This window comes from Rhinoderma darwinii, chromosome 5 (assembly GCF_050947455.1).
Source record: "Rhinoderma darwinii isolate aRhiDar2 chromosome 5, aRhiDar2.hap1, whole genome shotgun sequence".
Taxonomy (NCBI): Eukaryota; Metazoa; Chordata; class Amphibia; order Anura; family Rhinodermatidae; genus Rhinoderma; species Rhinoderma darwinii.
In genome coordinates, this window is record NC_134691.1 from 3,648,912 (window position 1) to 3,664,418 (window position 15,507).

General features: G+C 38.7%; 1 protein-coding gene across 1 annotated transcript in view; it reads right to left on the reverse strand.

Annotated features, from left to right (window-relative positions):
* Nucleotides 1–15,507, reverse strand: part of ADGRB1 (adhesion G protein-coupled receptor B1) — a 615,330-nt gene that overhangs the window by 129,423 nt on the left and 470,400 nt on the right. Inside the window, exon 17 of the mRNA XM_075827930.1 lies at nt 15,240–15,283. Within this exon, the coding sequence (XP_075684045.1) occupies nt 15,240–15,283 (44 nt within the window). The remainder of the gene's footprint in view (nt 1–15,239; nt 15,284–15,507) is intronic.

Consider the following 15,507-nt stretch of genomic DNA (forward strand, 5'->3'; position numbering starts at 1 on the left):
TCTTCTGTATATAATTATATATGTACAGCTGGTATAAGTTATACATCTTCTTGTATATAGTGATATGGAGCATGCTGGTATAACCTGGTTATCCTCTATATATAATTATATATGTACAGCTGGTATAAGTTATACATCTTCTTGTATATAGTGATATGGAGCATGCTGGTATAACCTGGGTATCTTCTGTATATAATTATATATGTACAGCTGGTATAAGTTCTACATCTTCTTGTATATAGTGATATGCAGCATGCTGGTATAACCTGGGTATCTTCTGTATATTATTATATATGTGCAGCTGGTATAAGTTATACATCTACTTGTGTATAGTGATATGGAGCATGCTGCTATAACCTGGGTATCTTCTGTATATAATTATATATGTACAGCTGGTATAAGTTATACATTTTACCTTTTATATAGTGATATGGAGCATGCTGGTATAACCTGGGTATCTTCTGTATATAATTATATATGTACAGCTGGTGTAGGTTATACATCTTCTTGTATATAGTGATATGGAGCATGCTGGTATAACCTGGGTATCTTCTGTATATAATTATATATGAACAGCTGGTATTCGTTATACATCTTCTTGTATATAGTGATATGGAGCATGCTGGTATAACCTGGGTAACTCCTGTATATAATTATACATGTACAGTGGTATAAGTTAGACATCTTCTTCTATATAGTGATATGGAGCATGCTGGTATAACCTGGGTATCTTCTGTATATAATTATATATGAACAGCTGGTATAAGTTATACATCTTCTTGTATATAGTGATATGGAGCATGCTGGTATAACCTGGGTATCTTCTGTATATAATTATATATGAACAGCTGGTATAAGTTATACATCTTCTTGTATATAGTGATATGGAGCATTCTGGTATAACCTGGGTATCTTCTGTATATAATTAAATATGTACAGCTGGTATAAGTTCTACATCTACTTATATATAGTGATATGGAACATGCTGGTATAACCTGGGCATCTTCTGTATATAATTAAATATGTACAGCTGGTATAAGTTATACATCTTCTTGTATATAGGGATATGGAGCATGCTGGTATAACCTGGATATATTCTGTATATAATTATATATGTACAGGTGGTATAAGTCATACATCTTCTTGTGTATAGTGATATGGAGCATGATGGTATAACCTGAGTATCTTCTGTATATAATTATATATGTACAGCTGGTATAAGTTATACATCTTCTTGTATATAGTGATATGGAGCATGCTGGTATAACCTGGGTATCTTCTGTATATAATTATATATGTATAGCTGGTATTAGTTATACATCTTCTTGTATATAGTGATATGGAGCATGCTGGTATAACCTGGTTATCCTCTATATATAATTATATATGTACAGCTGGTATAAGTTATACATCTTCTTGTATATAGTGATATGGAGCATGCTGGTATAACCTGGGTATCTTCTGTATATAATTATATATGTACAGCTGGTATAAGTTCTACATCTTCTTGTATATAGTGATATGCAGCATGCTGGTATAACCTGGGTATCTTCTGTATATTATTATATATGTGCAGCTGGTATAAGTTATACATCTACTTGTGTATAGTGATATGGAGCATGCTGCTATAACCTGGGTATCTTCTGTATATAATTATATATGTACAGCTGGTATAAGTTATACATTTTACCTTTTATATAGTGATATGGAGCATGCTGGTATAACCTGGGTATCTTCTGTATATAATTATATATGTTCAGCTGGTGTAGGTTATACATCTTCTTGTATATAGTGATATGGAGCATGCTGGTATAACCTGGGTATCTTCTGTATATAATTATATATGCACAGCTGGTATAAGTTATACATCTTCTTGTATATAGTGATATGGACCATGCTGATATAACCTGGGTATTTTCTGTATATATTTCTATATGTACAGCTGGTATAAGTTATACATCTTGTATATAGTGATATGGAGCATGCTGGTATAACCTGGGAATCTTCTTTATATAATTATATATGTACAGCTGGTATAAGTTATACATCTTCTTGTATATAGTGATATGGAGCATGCTGGTATAACCTGGGTATCTTCTGTATATATTTCTATATGTACAGCTGGTATAAGTTATACATCTTCTTGTATATAGTGATATGGAGCATGCTGGTATAACCTGGGTATCTTCTGTATATAATTATATATGTACAGCTGGTATAAGTTATACATCTTCTTGTATATAGTGATATGGAGCATGCTGGTATAACCTGGGTATCTTCTGTGTATAATTATATATGTACAGCTGGTATAAGTTATACATCTTTCTGTATATAGTGATATGGAGCATGCTGGTATAACCTGGGTATCTTCTGTATATAATTATATATGTACAGCTGGTATAAGTTATATATCTTCTTGTATATAGTGATATGGAGCATGCTGGTATAACCTGGGTATCTTCTGTATATAATTATATATGTACAGCTGGTATAAGTTATATATCTTCCTGTATATAGTGATATGGAGCATGCTGGTATAACCTGGGTATCTTCTGTATATAATTATATATGTACAGCTGGTATAAGTTATACATCTTCCTGTATATAGTAATATGGAGCATGCTGGTATAACCCGGGTATCTTCTGTATATAATTATATATGTACTGCTGGTATAAGTTATACATCTGCTTGTATATAGTGATATGGAGCATGCTGGTATAACCTGGGTATCTTCTGTATATAATTATATATGTACAGCTGGTATAAGCTATACATCTTCTTGTATATAGTGATATGGAGCATGCTGGTATAACCTGGGTATCTTCTGTATATAATTATATATGTACAGCTGGTATAAGCTATACATCTTCTTGTATATAGTGATATGGAGCATGCTGGTATAACCTGGGTATCTTCTGTATATAATTATATATGTACAGCTGGTATAAGTTATACATCGTCTTGTATATAGTAATATGGAGCATGCTGGTATAACCTGGGTATCTTCTGTATATAATTATATATGTACAGCTGGTATAAGTTATACATCTTCTTGTATATAGTGATATGGAGCATGCTGGTATAACTTGAGTATCTTCTGTATATAACTATATATGTACAGCTGGTATAAGTTATACATCTTCTTGTATATAGTGATATGGAGCATGCTGGTATAACCTGGGTATCTTCTGTATATAATTATATATGTACAGTTGGTATAAGTTATACATCTGCTTGTATATAGTGATATGGAGCATGCTGGTATAACCTGAGTATCTTCTGTATATAACTATATATGTACAGCTGGTATAAGTTATACATCTTCTTGTATATAGTGATATGGAGCATGCTGGTATAACCTGGGTATCTTCTGTATATAATTATATATGTACAGCTGGTATAAGTTATACATCTTCTTGTGCATAGTGATATGGAGCATGCTGGTATAACCTGGGTATCTTCTGTATATAATTATATATGTACAGTTGGTATAAGTTATACATCTGCTTGTATATAGTGATATGGAGCATGCTGGTATAACCTGAGTATCTTCTGTATATAACTATATATGTACAGCTGGTATAAGTTGTACATCTTCTTGTGTATAGTGATATGGAGCATGCTGGTATAACCTGGGTATCTTCTGTATATAATTATATATGTACAGCTGGTATAAGTTATACATCTTCTTGTGCATAGTGATATGGAGCATGCTGGTATAACCTGGGTATCTTCTGTATATAATTAAATATGTACAGCTGGTATAAGTTCTACATCTACTTATATATAGTGATATGGAACATGCTGGTATAACCTGGGCATCTTCTGTATATAATTAAATATGTACAGCTGGTATAAGTTATACATCTTCTTGTATATAGGGATATGGAGCATGCTGGTATAACCTGGATATATTCTGTATATAATTATATATGTACAGGTGGTATAAGTCATACATCTTCTTGTGTATAGTGATATGGAGCATGATGGTATAACCTGAGTATCTTCTGTATATAATTATATATGTACAGCTGGTATAAGTTATACATCTTCTTGTATATAGTGATATGGAGCATGCTGGTATAACCTGGGTATCTTCTGTATATAATTATATATGTATAGCTGGTATTAGTTATACATCTTCTTGTATATAGTGATATGGAGCATGCTGGTATAACATGGTTATCCTCTATATATAATTATATATGTACAGTTGGTATAAGTTATACATCTTCTTGTATATAGTGATATGGAGCATGCTGGTATAACCTGGGTATCTTCTGTATATAATTATATATGTACAGCTGGTATAAGTTCTACATCTTCTTGTATATAGTGATATGCAGCATGCTGGTATAACCTGGGTATCTTCTGTATATTATTATATATGTGCAGCTGGTATAAGTTATACATCTACTTGTGTATAGTGATATGGAGCATGCTGGTATAACCTGAGAATCTTCTGTATATAATTATATATGTGCAGCTGGTATAAGTTATACATCTTCTTGTATATAGTAATATGGAGCATGCTGCTATAACCTGGGTATCTTCTGTATATAATTATATATGTACAGCTGGTATAAGTTATACATTTTACCTTTTATATAGTGATATGGAGCATGCTGGTATAACCTGGGTATCTTCTGTATATAATTATATATGTTCAGCTGGTGTAGGTTATACATCTTCTTGTATATAGTGATATGGAGCATGCTGGTATAACCTGGGTATCTTCTGTATATAATTATATATGCACAGCTGGTATAAGTTATACATCTTCTTGTATATAGTGATATGGACCATGCTGATATAACCTGGGTATTTTCTGTATATATTTCTATATGTACAGCTGGTATAAGTTATACATCTTGTATATAGTGATATGGAGCATGCTGGTATAACCTGGGAATCTTCTTTATATAATTATATATGTACAGCTGGTATAAGTTATACATCTTCTTGTATATAGTGATATGGACCATGCTGGTATAACCTGGGTATCTTCTGTATATATTTCTATATGTACAGCTGGTATAAGTTATACATCTTCTTGTATATAGTGATATGGAGCATGCTGGTATAACCTGGGTATCTTCTGTATATAATTATATATCTACAGCTGGTATAAGTTATACATCTTCTTGTATATAGTGATATGGAGCATGCTGGTATAACCTGGGTATCTTCTGTGTATAATTATATATGTACAGCTGGTATAAGTTATACATCTTTCTGTATATAGTGATATGGAGCATGCTGGTATAACCTGGGTATCTTCTGTATATAATTATATATGTACAGCTGGTATAAGTTATATATCTTCTTGTATATAGTGATATGGAGCATGCTGGTATAACCTGGGTATCTTCTGTATATAATTATATATGTACAGCTGGTATAAGTTATATATCTTCCTGTATATAGTGATATGGAGCATGCTGGTATAACCTGGGTATCTTCTGTATATAATTATATATGTACAGCTGGTATAAGTTATACATCTTCCTGTATATAGTAATATGGAGCATGCTGGTATAACCCGGGTATCTTCTGTATATAATTATATATGTACTACTGGTATAAGTTATACATCTGCTTGTATATAGTGATATGGAGCATGCTGGTATAACCTGGGTATCTTCTGTATATAATTATATATGTACAGCTGGTATAAGCTATACATCTTCTTGTATATAGTGATATGGAGCATGCTGGTATAACCTGGGTATCTTCTGTATATAATTATATATGTACAGCTGGTATAAGTTATACATCTTCTTGTATATAGTGATATGGAGCATGCTGGTATAACCTGGGTATCTTCTGTATATAATTATATATGTACAGCTGGTATAAGTTATACATCGTCTTGTATATAGTAATATGGAGCATGCTGGTATAACCTGGGTATCTTCTGTATATAATTATATATGTACAGCTGGTATAAGTTATACATCTTCTTGTATATAGTGATATGGAGCATGCTGGTATAACTTGAGTATCTTCTGTATATAACTATATATGTACAGCTGGTATAAGTTATACATCTTCTTGTATATAGTGATATGGAGCATGCTGGTATAACCTGGGTATCTTCTGTATATAATTATATATGTACAGTTGGTATAAGTTATACATCTGCTTGTATATAGTGATATGGAGCATGCTGGTATAACCTGAGTATCTTCTGTATATAACTATATATGTACAGCTGGTATAAGTTATACATCTTCTTGTATATAGTGATATGGAGCATGCTGGTATAACCTGGGTATCTTCTGTATATAATTATATATGTACAGCTGGTATAAGTTATACATCTTCTTGTGCATAGTGATATGGAGCATGCTGGTATAACCTGGGTATCTTCTGTATATAATTATATATGTACAGTTGGTATAAGTTATACATCTGCTTGTATATAGTGATATGGAGCATGCTGGTATAACCTGGGTATCTTCTGTATATAATTATATATGTACAGCTGGTATAAGTTATACATCTTCTTGTATATAGTGATATGGAGCATGCTGGTATAACCTGGGTATCTTCTGTATATAATTATATATGTACAGCTGGTATAAGTTATACATCGTCTTGTATATAGTAATATGGAGCATGCTGGTATAACCTGGGTATCTTCTGTATATAATTATATATGTACAGCTGGTATAAGTTATACATCTTCTTGTATATAGTGATATGGAGCATGCTGGTATAACCTGGGTATCTTCTGTATATAACTATATATGTACAGCTGGTATAAGTTATACATCTTCTTGTATATAGTGATATGGAGCATGCTGGTATAACCTGGGTATCTTCTGTATATAATTATATATGTACAGTTGGTATAAGTTATACATCTTCTTGTATATAGTGATATGGAGCATGCTGGTATAACCTGGGTATCTTCTGTATATAATTATACATGTACAGCTGGTATAAGTTATACATCTTCTTGTATATAGTGATATGGAGCATGCTGGTATAACCCGGGTATCTTCTGTATATAATTATATATGTACAGCTGGTATACGTTATACATCTTCTTGTATATAGTGATATGGAGCATGCTGGTATAACCTGGGTATCTTCTGTATATAATTATATATGTACAGCTGGTATAAGTTATACATCTTCTTGTGCATAGTGATATGGAGCATGCTGGTATAACCTGGGTATCTTCTGTATATAATTATATATGTACAGTTGGTATAAGTTATACATCTGCTTGTATATAGTGATATGGAGCATGCTGGTATAACCTGGGTATCTTCTGTATATAATTATATATGTACAGCTGGTATAAGTTATACATCTTCTTGTATATAGTGATATGGAGCATGCTGGTATAACCTGGGTATCTTCTGTATATAATTATATATGTATAGCTGGTATAAGTTATACATTTTACCTTTTATATACTCCTGCCTATAATCTTTTGATACGACATCTGTAATTTACGCTGCATTTATAGACAGTGGCAGCTTAGTCGCGGCGTTCCTCATATGTATAATGAGTAGTTAGTAAACTTAAATAACTAATTAATTATTAACCAAAAGATTTAAAATATTCATAACAGTTTAGATGAACAAACCTCCTGCTCTTCCCCTGCACTTCTCTGTCTCGAGTTTTGCTGCTTAACACATACAGTAAGTGACAAGTGGGACGCAAAACATAAATCCACACAACATTGTAGATACATGTCGTGCAGTATAAAGAAAACCCGCCGGTCCGTCCCCTGCTCTGTCCCTGTACCTGCCCCCCCCCCTACATCTCCGAGTCTCTGCCACTGGTATAATGATGAACACAAAAACCTCTAAAGGCTCATGGGCCCTGGTGCAAGAATTCAGCTTGTTCTCCCCTACCCATCCCCAACACCAACAGACCCCTGCACACGTCTATGCCCAGCCACCTTGCCCCCCACAGCTGCCTCCACAGTATAATGCCCCCATAGCTGCTCCCACACAGTATAATGCCCCCATAGGTGCCCCCACACAGTATAATGCCCCCATAGCTGCCCCCACACAGTATAATGCCCCCATAGGTGCCCCCACATAGTATAATGCCCCCATAGCTGCCCCCACACAGTATAATGCCCCCATAGGTGCCCCCACATAGTATAATGCCCCCATAGCTGCCCCCACATAGTATAATACCCCATAGCTGCCCCCACACAGTATAATGCCCTCCATAGCTGCCCGCACACAGTATAATGCCCCCATAGCTGCCCCCACACAGTATAATGCCCCCATAGCTGCCCCCACACAGTATAATGCCCCCATAGCTGCCTCCACACAGTATAATGCCCCCATAGCTGCCCGCACACAGTATAATGCCCCCATAGCTGCCCCCACACAGTATAATGCCCTCCATAGCTGCCCCACACAGTATAATGCCCCCATAGCTGCCCCCACACAGTATAATGCCCCCATAGCTGCCCCCACACAGTATAATGCCCCCATAGCTGCCCCCACACAGTGTAATGCTCCCATAGCTGCCCCCACACAGTATAATGCCCCCATAGCTGCCCTACACAGTATAATGCCCCCATAGCTGCCCGCACACAGTATAATGCCCCCATAGCTGCCCCCACACAGTATAATGCCCCCATAGCTGCCCCCACACAGTATAATGCCCCCATAGCTGCCCGCACACAGTATAATGCCCCCATAGCTGCCCCCACACAGTATATTGCCCTCCATAGCTGCCCCACACAGTATAATGCCCCCATAGCTGCCCCCACACAGTATAATGCCCCCATAGCTGCCCCCACACAGTATAATGCCCCCATAGCTGCCCCCACACAGTGTAATGCTCCCATAGCTGCCCCCACACAGTATAATGCCCCCATAGCTGCCCTACACAGTATAATGCCCCGATAGCTGCCCCCTCACAGTATAATGCCCCCCATAGCTGCCTCCACAGTATAATGACCCCATACAGTATAATGCCCCCATAGCTGCCCCCACACAGTATAACGCCCCAATAGCTGCCCCACACAGTATAATGCCCCCAATAGCTGCCTCCACAGTATAATGTACGAATACTGTATAATGCCCCCATAGCTGCCCCCACACAGTATAATGCTCCCCATGACTGCCCCAAACAGTATAATGTCCCCATAACTGCCCCCACACATTATAATGCCCCCATAGCTGCCCCCACACAGTATAATGCCTCCCATAGCTGCCCCAAACAGTATAATGCCCCCATAGCTGCCGCCACACAGTGTAATGCCTCCCATAGCTGCCCCCACACAGTATAATGCCCCCATAGCTGCCCCCACACAGTATAATGGCCCCATAGTTGCCCCACACAGTATAATGCCCCCTATAGCCTCCCCACACTGTATAATGCCCCCCATAGCTGCTCCCTCACAGTATAATGCCCCCCATAGCTGCCCCCTCACAGTATAATGCCCCCATAGCTGCCCCCTCACAGTATAATGCCCCCCCATAGCTGGCTTTACACAGTATAATGCCCCCCATAGCTGCCCCCACACCGTATAATGCCCCCATAGCAGCCCCCACACAGTATAGTGCTCCCATACAATATAATGCACCTATAGCTGCTCCCACACAGTTTAATGCCCTCATAGCTGCCCCCACACAGTATAATGCCCTCATAGCTGCCCCCACACAGTATAATGCCCTCATAGCTGCCCCTACACCATATAATGCCCCCAAAAGCTGCCTCCACACAGTATAGTGCCGCCATACAGTATACTGATCCATCAGCAGCCACCGTATGAGCGCCTCCTCCCATACCCAGTATAATGCCCCCATATGTATGTGCCTTATTGAAAAATACTAACATAATTACTTACCTAGCCCCGTTTCCACGACGGGTGGAGGATCCTTCTCCTCCTTTGCACTGCGCTGTGAGTGATTTGGCGCAGAAAGGCGCGATGACATCACTACATCACACCTGCCTGCGCCAAACTGCTCACGGCGCAGTGAATGCTGGAGCAGGGCGCCAGCATTGAACCGAACTGTATCTGCGTCCTGAGGATGCAGATACAGTTGGAAGTGGGACCAGCGCGGTCTGCGCTGTGTGGTAACGGGGGCCCTGTGGCCCCCCAAGCTTAGGGGCCCGGTCGCAACTGCGACCATTGCAACTTTATAGCTACGCCGCTGACTATGGCTGACATGCATAGCACAACAGGTAAGAGGGTTATATAAAATTTCCCGACAGTGAACTTTTATGGGTAAATTTGTGGATGTTCCTGGGCGGTTTGGCGGCAGGGTTTCAACATGTGTTCCATGAGTAGGGATTCAAATATTAGGAAGTATGGACATGTTTAAAACTACAGAAACCCAGAGATACAGTTTTTTTTAACTTTTGATTACTATGGATTATTTTTTAACTATGGATTATGTGGCAAGTGGATGGGCGGAACAGGACTCACAGGCTTTCTCTAAGAGTAGATGTGTAAGCAGGACTCACAGGCTTTCTCTATGAGTGTACAGGAAAAGCAGGACTCACAGGCTTTCTCTAAGAGTGGATGTGGAAGCAGGACTCACAGGCTTTCTCTATGAGTGTACAGGAAAAGCAGGACTCACAGGCTTTCTCTATGAGTGGATGTGGAAGCAGAACTCACAGGCTTTCTCTATGAGTGGGTGAGGGAAGCAGGACTCACAGGCTATATCTATTAGTAGGAGGGAGAAGCAGGACTCACAGGCTTTCTCTATGAGTGTATGGGGAAAGCAGGACTCACTGGCTTTCATTATGAGTAGATAGGGAAGCAGGACTCACAGGCTTTCTCTATGAGTAGGTGGGGGGAGCAGGACTCACAGGCTTTCTCTATGAGTGGACAGGGGGAGCAGGACTCACAGGCTTTCATTATGAGTGGATAGGGAAGAAGGACTCACAGGCTTTCTCTATGAGTGGACAGGGGAGCAGGACTCACAGGCTTTCTCTATGAGTAGGTGGGGGATGCAGGACTCACAGGCTTTCTCTATAAGTGGGCTTGGTGAAGTAGGACTCACAGGTTTTATCTATGAGTGGACAGGGGGAGCAGGATTTACATGATTTCTCTATGAGTAGGTGTGGAATCAGGACTCACAGGCTTTCTCTATTAGTCCTGGCAGCATTTATACAGCTTTATACATAAAAATACTAAATCAAATTATATGAAACTATCAATCCCTGAGTTCAGTATTTCCCCCTCAATCTTTTGGTGATCCGAGATAGGGTAGCATGGTATACCTGACATATCCTTTTTAAAGAAAAAATAAATAAAGACAAAATGTGTTCAAGTTTTTTTATGTTGGGAACGCTCCATTACATTTATTTTTTATGTGTGCGCACCTTATAGTGCAAATAGTTTGTGTAATAAATCGATACATTTGTATCTACAGTATATGGACACTGCCAGTCCCAATCCTTCAAAAAAAAAAAAGAAAAGTCGGGATTTAATGTGGTCTACTGGTGCAGGTCTATATTACTTAAGTAATTTAATCAATTGTCTTTTAAGCATTACAGAACGATCGGGCCTCATAAGCAGCGTTCTCCCTGCGGGTGCTCCTTGACGGGCGCGGTGGAGTAATGGATCTGTAGCTTGACTTGATTCCAGGTATTTTTATCTATTGCATCATGTTAAGGTTTATATAGGTTTCAAAATGATGAATACAATTTTTGGAAACATTAGTGTCAAATATATTTTGGATATGACCCATTACTGTTAATTATAAGAATATTAATGGTCTCCGAGGGGTCCCGTGCCCACAAAAGAGGATAAAGGTTTTCCTAAAAATGAGCTGCTTACAGGGAATACTGTGGGACCCCCAGCAATCAGATGTTATCTGCAGAAGAACCTGCCCTGCAGCGCCGCCACAGGAAAAATTAAGCATTGCATGGTTTCTATTCAAATCAACGAGCTGGGTCCTCCAGAAAGACGTAATGATGGTGGTCCCCCTCCCCCATAAAGAAATCCCCTATATTAATTCAAACTGCCTTAATAGAGTATTTAACAAATAGGCTTTCTAAACCAGACAATTCCTTTAATAATTTATAGTATAGTATACCTTTAACACACCCCAGCTGCTGCAGAACCACTTTATCATTATAAAGGGGAAAACTTCATCTCAACAAGTGATTGACTTCTTCTCAATTAGATTCCGCAACAGCTTGTGTTTGCTTTATTAAATGAAAATTAGCTGCTGCAGAACCTCTTTATCACTAGAAGGTTCCTTTTCTTTTTCAAAGGGGTTGTGCCACAGTACAGGCCCAGATGCTATGAAATGCTCAGGGGGGTGAATGGGCTGGAGAGGGGGAAGGTAGAGCCAAGGCCGGAAGAGGTGGAGAGGAGGAGCAGCCAGGAAAAAAAAAATAATGGTAGGAGGAGGAGCTTTCCCAGAATAAAGCCACACCCCTTTAATGGCATGGTTTTTTTTCCCACTGCGTTATTTTAGAATTTTTGTTCAACTTGTTTTTTTTAACTTTTTTGTTCTACTGTATTTGCAGATCATAAACCCGTGACAGTAAATGGTGTTCTCTTACATTTATCACAATCCCCCGCCATCTGGAAGCATTCAATTAGAGGAGATCTTGGAAAGTGTTTATCTGTGATACAGCTTAGAAATATTTACAGCATGTTTTTCAAGAAAAAATATGATGATTCTCTAGAGGCTCCATACACGTAGATAATTCTAGGATTTGAAGCCCACGCAACAAACTGGAGAATCTAAAGGTACATTCAAGTATATTCTCTTACGTCATATAGAGACATAAGCAAATCATGGTTCAGGCCCTTAGGTCAGTGCTTACCCAACCTCTTGTATCTCCTCTTATAGATTGTAAGCTCCTATGGTCAGGACTCTTACTCCTCCCCCACCTCTTGTATCTCCTCTTATAGATTGTAAGCTCCTATGGTCAGAACTCTTACTCCTCCGCCACCTCTTGTATCTCCTCTTATAGATTGTAAGCTCCTATGGTCAGGACTCTTACTCCTCCCCCACCTCTTGTATCTCCTCTTATAGATTGTCAGCTCCTATGGTCAGAACTCTTACTCCTCCCCCACCTCTTGTATCTCCTCTTATAGATTGTAAGCTCCTATGGTCAGGACTCTTACCCCTCCCCCACCTCTTGTATCTCCTCTTATAGATTGTAAGCTCCTATGGTCAGGACTCTTACTCCTCCCCCACCTCTTGTATCTACTCATTCCTTATAGATTGTAAACTCCTATGGTCAGGACTCTTACTGCTCCCCCACCTCTTGTATCTCCTCTTATAGATTGTAAGCTCCTATGGTCAGGACTCTTACTGCTCCCCCACCTCTTGTATCTCCTCTTATAGATTGTAAGCTCCTATGGTCAGGACTCTTACTCCTCCCCCACCTCTTGTATCTCCTCTTATAGATTGTAAGCTCCTATGGTCAGGACTCTTACCCCTCCCCCACCTCTTGTATCTCCTCTTATAGATTGTAAGCTCCTATGGTCAGGACACTTACCCCTCCCCCACCTCTTGTATCTCCTCTTTTCTTATAGATTGTAAGCTCCTATGGTCAGGACTTTTACTCCCCCCCACCTCTTGTATCTCCTCTTATTCCTTATAGATTGTAAGCTCCTATGATCAGGACTCTTACTCCTCCCGCACCTCTTGTATCTCCTCTTATAGATTGTAAGCTCCTATGGTCAGGACTCTTACTCCTCCCCACCTCTTGTATCTCCTCTTATAGATTGTAAGCTCCTATGGTCAGGACTCTTACTCCTCCCCACCTCTTGTATCTCCCCTTATTTCTTATAGATTGTAAACTCCTATGGTCAGGACTCTTACTCTTCCCCCACCTCTTGTATCTCCTCTTATTGATTGTAAACTCCTATGGTCAGGACTCTTACTCCTCCCCTACCTCTTGTATCTCCTCTTATAGATTGTAAGCTCCTATGGTCAGGACTCTTACTCCTCCCCCACCTCTTGTATCTCCTCTTATAGATTGTAAGCTCCTATGGTCAGGACTCTTACCCCTCCCCCACCTCTTGTATCTCCTCTTATAGATTGTAAGCTCCTATGGTCAGGACTCTTACTCCTCCCCCACCTCTAGTATCTCCTCTTATAGATTGTAAGCTCCTATGGTCAGGACTCTTACTCCTCCCCCACCTCTTGTATCTCCTCTTATAGATTGTAAGCTCCTATGGTCAGGACTCTTACCCCTCCCCCACCTCTTGTATCTCCTCTTATAGATTGTAAGCTCCTATGGTCAGGACACTTACCCCTCCCCCACCTCTTGTATCTCCTTATTTCTTATAGATTGTAAACTCCTATGGTCAGGACTCTTACTTCCCCCCACCTCTTGTATCTCCTCTCTAGATTGTAAGCTCCTATGGTCAGGCCTCTTACTCCTCCCCCACCTCTTGTATCTCATTATTTCTTATAGATTGTAAGCTCCTATGGTCAGGACTCTTACTCCCCCCCCACCTCTCCCTTATCCCTTATCTTATAAATGGTGCATTTTACGACTCCTCTTTTTATAGACATTTTACAAAACTGTCATGTGAGGAGTAAAGTGTCTAAAACAGATAAAAAAATGTTATGTACGTCACTTTTTTTTTTTTGCACAATTTTTTATTTTGCTTAGTAAATCTCAATCATTATTTAAAAAAATCATTGTGGCCCCTTTCAGTAAAGCAATCTGACAAAGTGGCCCCCGGACTAAATAGGATTATCCTTAATATGAAACATGCAATACTAACCACAAGATATATACACAGGACTAGAATAACAAAACCACAAAATAAAATTGTACATTAAAAGCAATGCCAGCGTCTATAATACCTATCTATAATACAAATATTTCCAACAATTCAACCATTTAAAAAAATTGCAAGAAAAATATTTTATCAGTTTTTGCAAACTTTACACTTTGAAATAAACATTTGTCATGACTGTGAGGACTCAATGTTATAATAATTTTCCAAAATTTCCAAGCAATATACATTATTAGGGAGCGTTCACACAGTCATGTTTTTTTTGGTTTTTTTTACATTTCATTTGTATTTTTTGGGCAAAAAATTCTCGGAAGAAATACACTTGAAAATACATCTATGTGAATAGCTCTCTTACTGAGATAGGGGGAAACAGTAGAAGTAAAATGATGCATAATTGTATACTTTTTGGGAAACTTTTTTTCTAAAAAAGAATGTCCACATTTGAAGGGAAAAAAATGTAAGAAAATTGTGAAAAAATAAAAAAAATGGACAAATATTTGACGAAGAAATGAGAAATTGACTTACGTATCAGTTTCGTCCCAGATGATACAAGTGTGGTTGGTTGTTCCCTGGAGAAATTGTAAAAAAAAAAATATATTGTAATCTTTGTACAGATAGGACATTAATCTCACAGGCAGAGACCAGTGCCTGATGGTTCCACCACAAAGCTAGGGACTATGTTGGGACAGGAACTTTGTATTCTGCGCAAAGAGCAAATTACAGTTCCATTACTTTCCCACTTAACACATATTGCTCGCCTAGGGCAAGGTGATAATCCGTGCGCACTTGATAC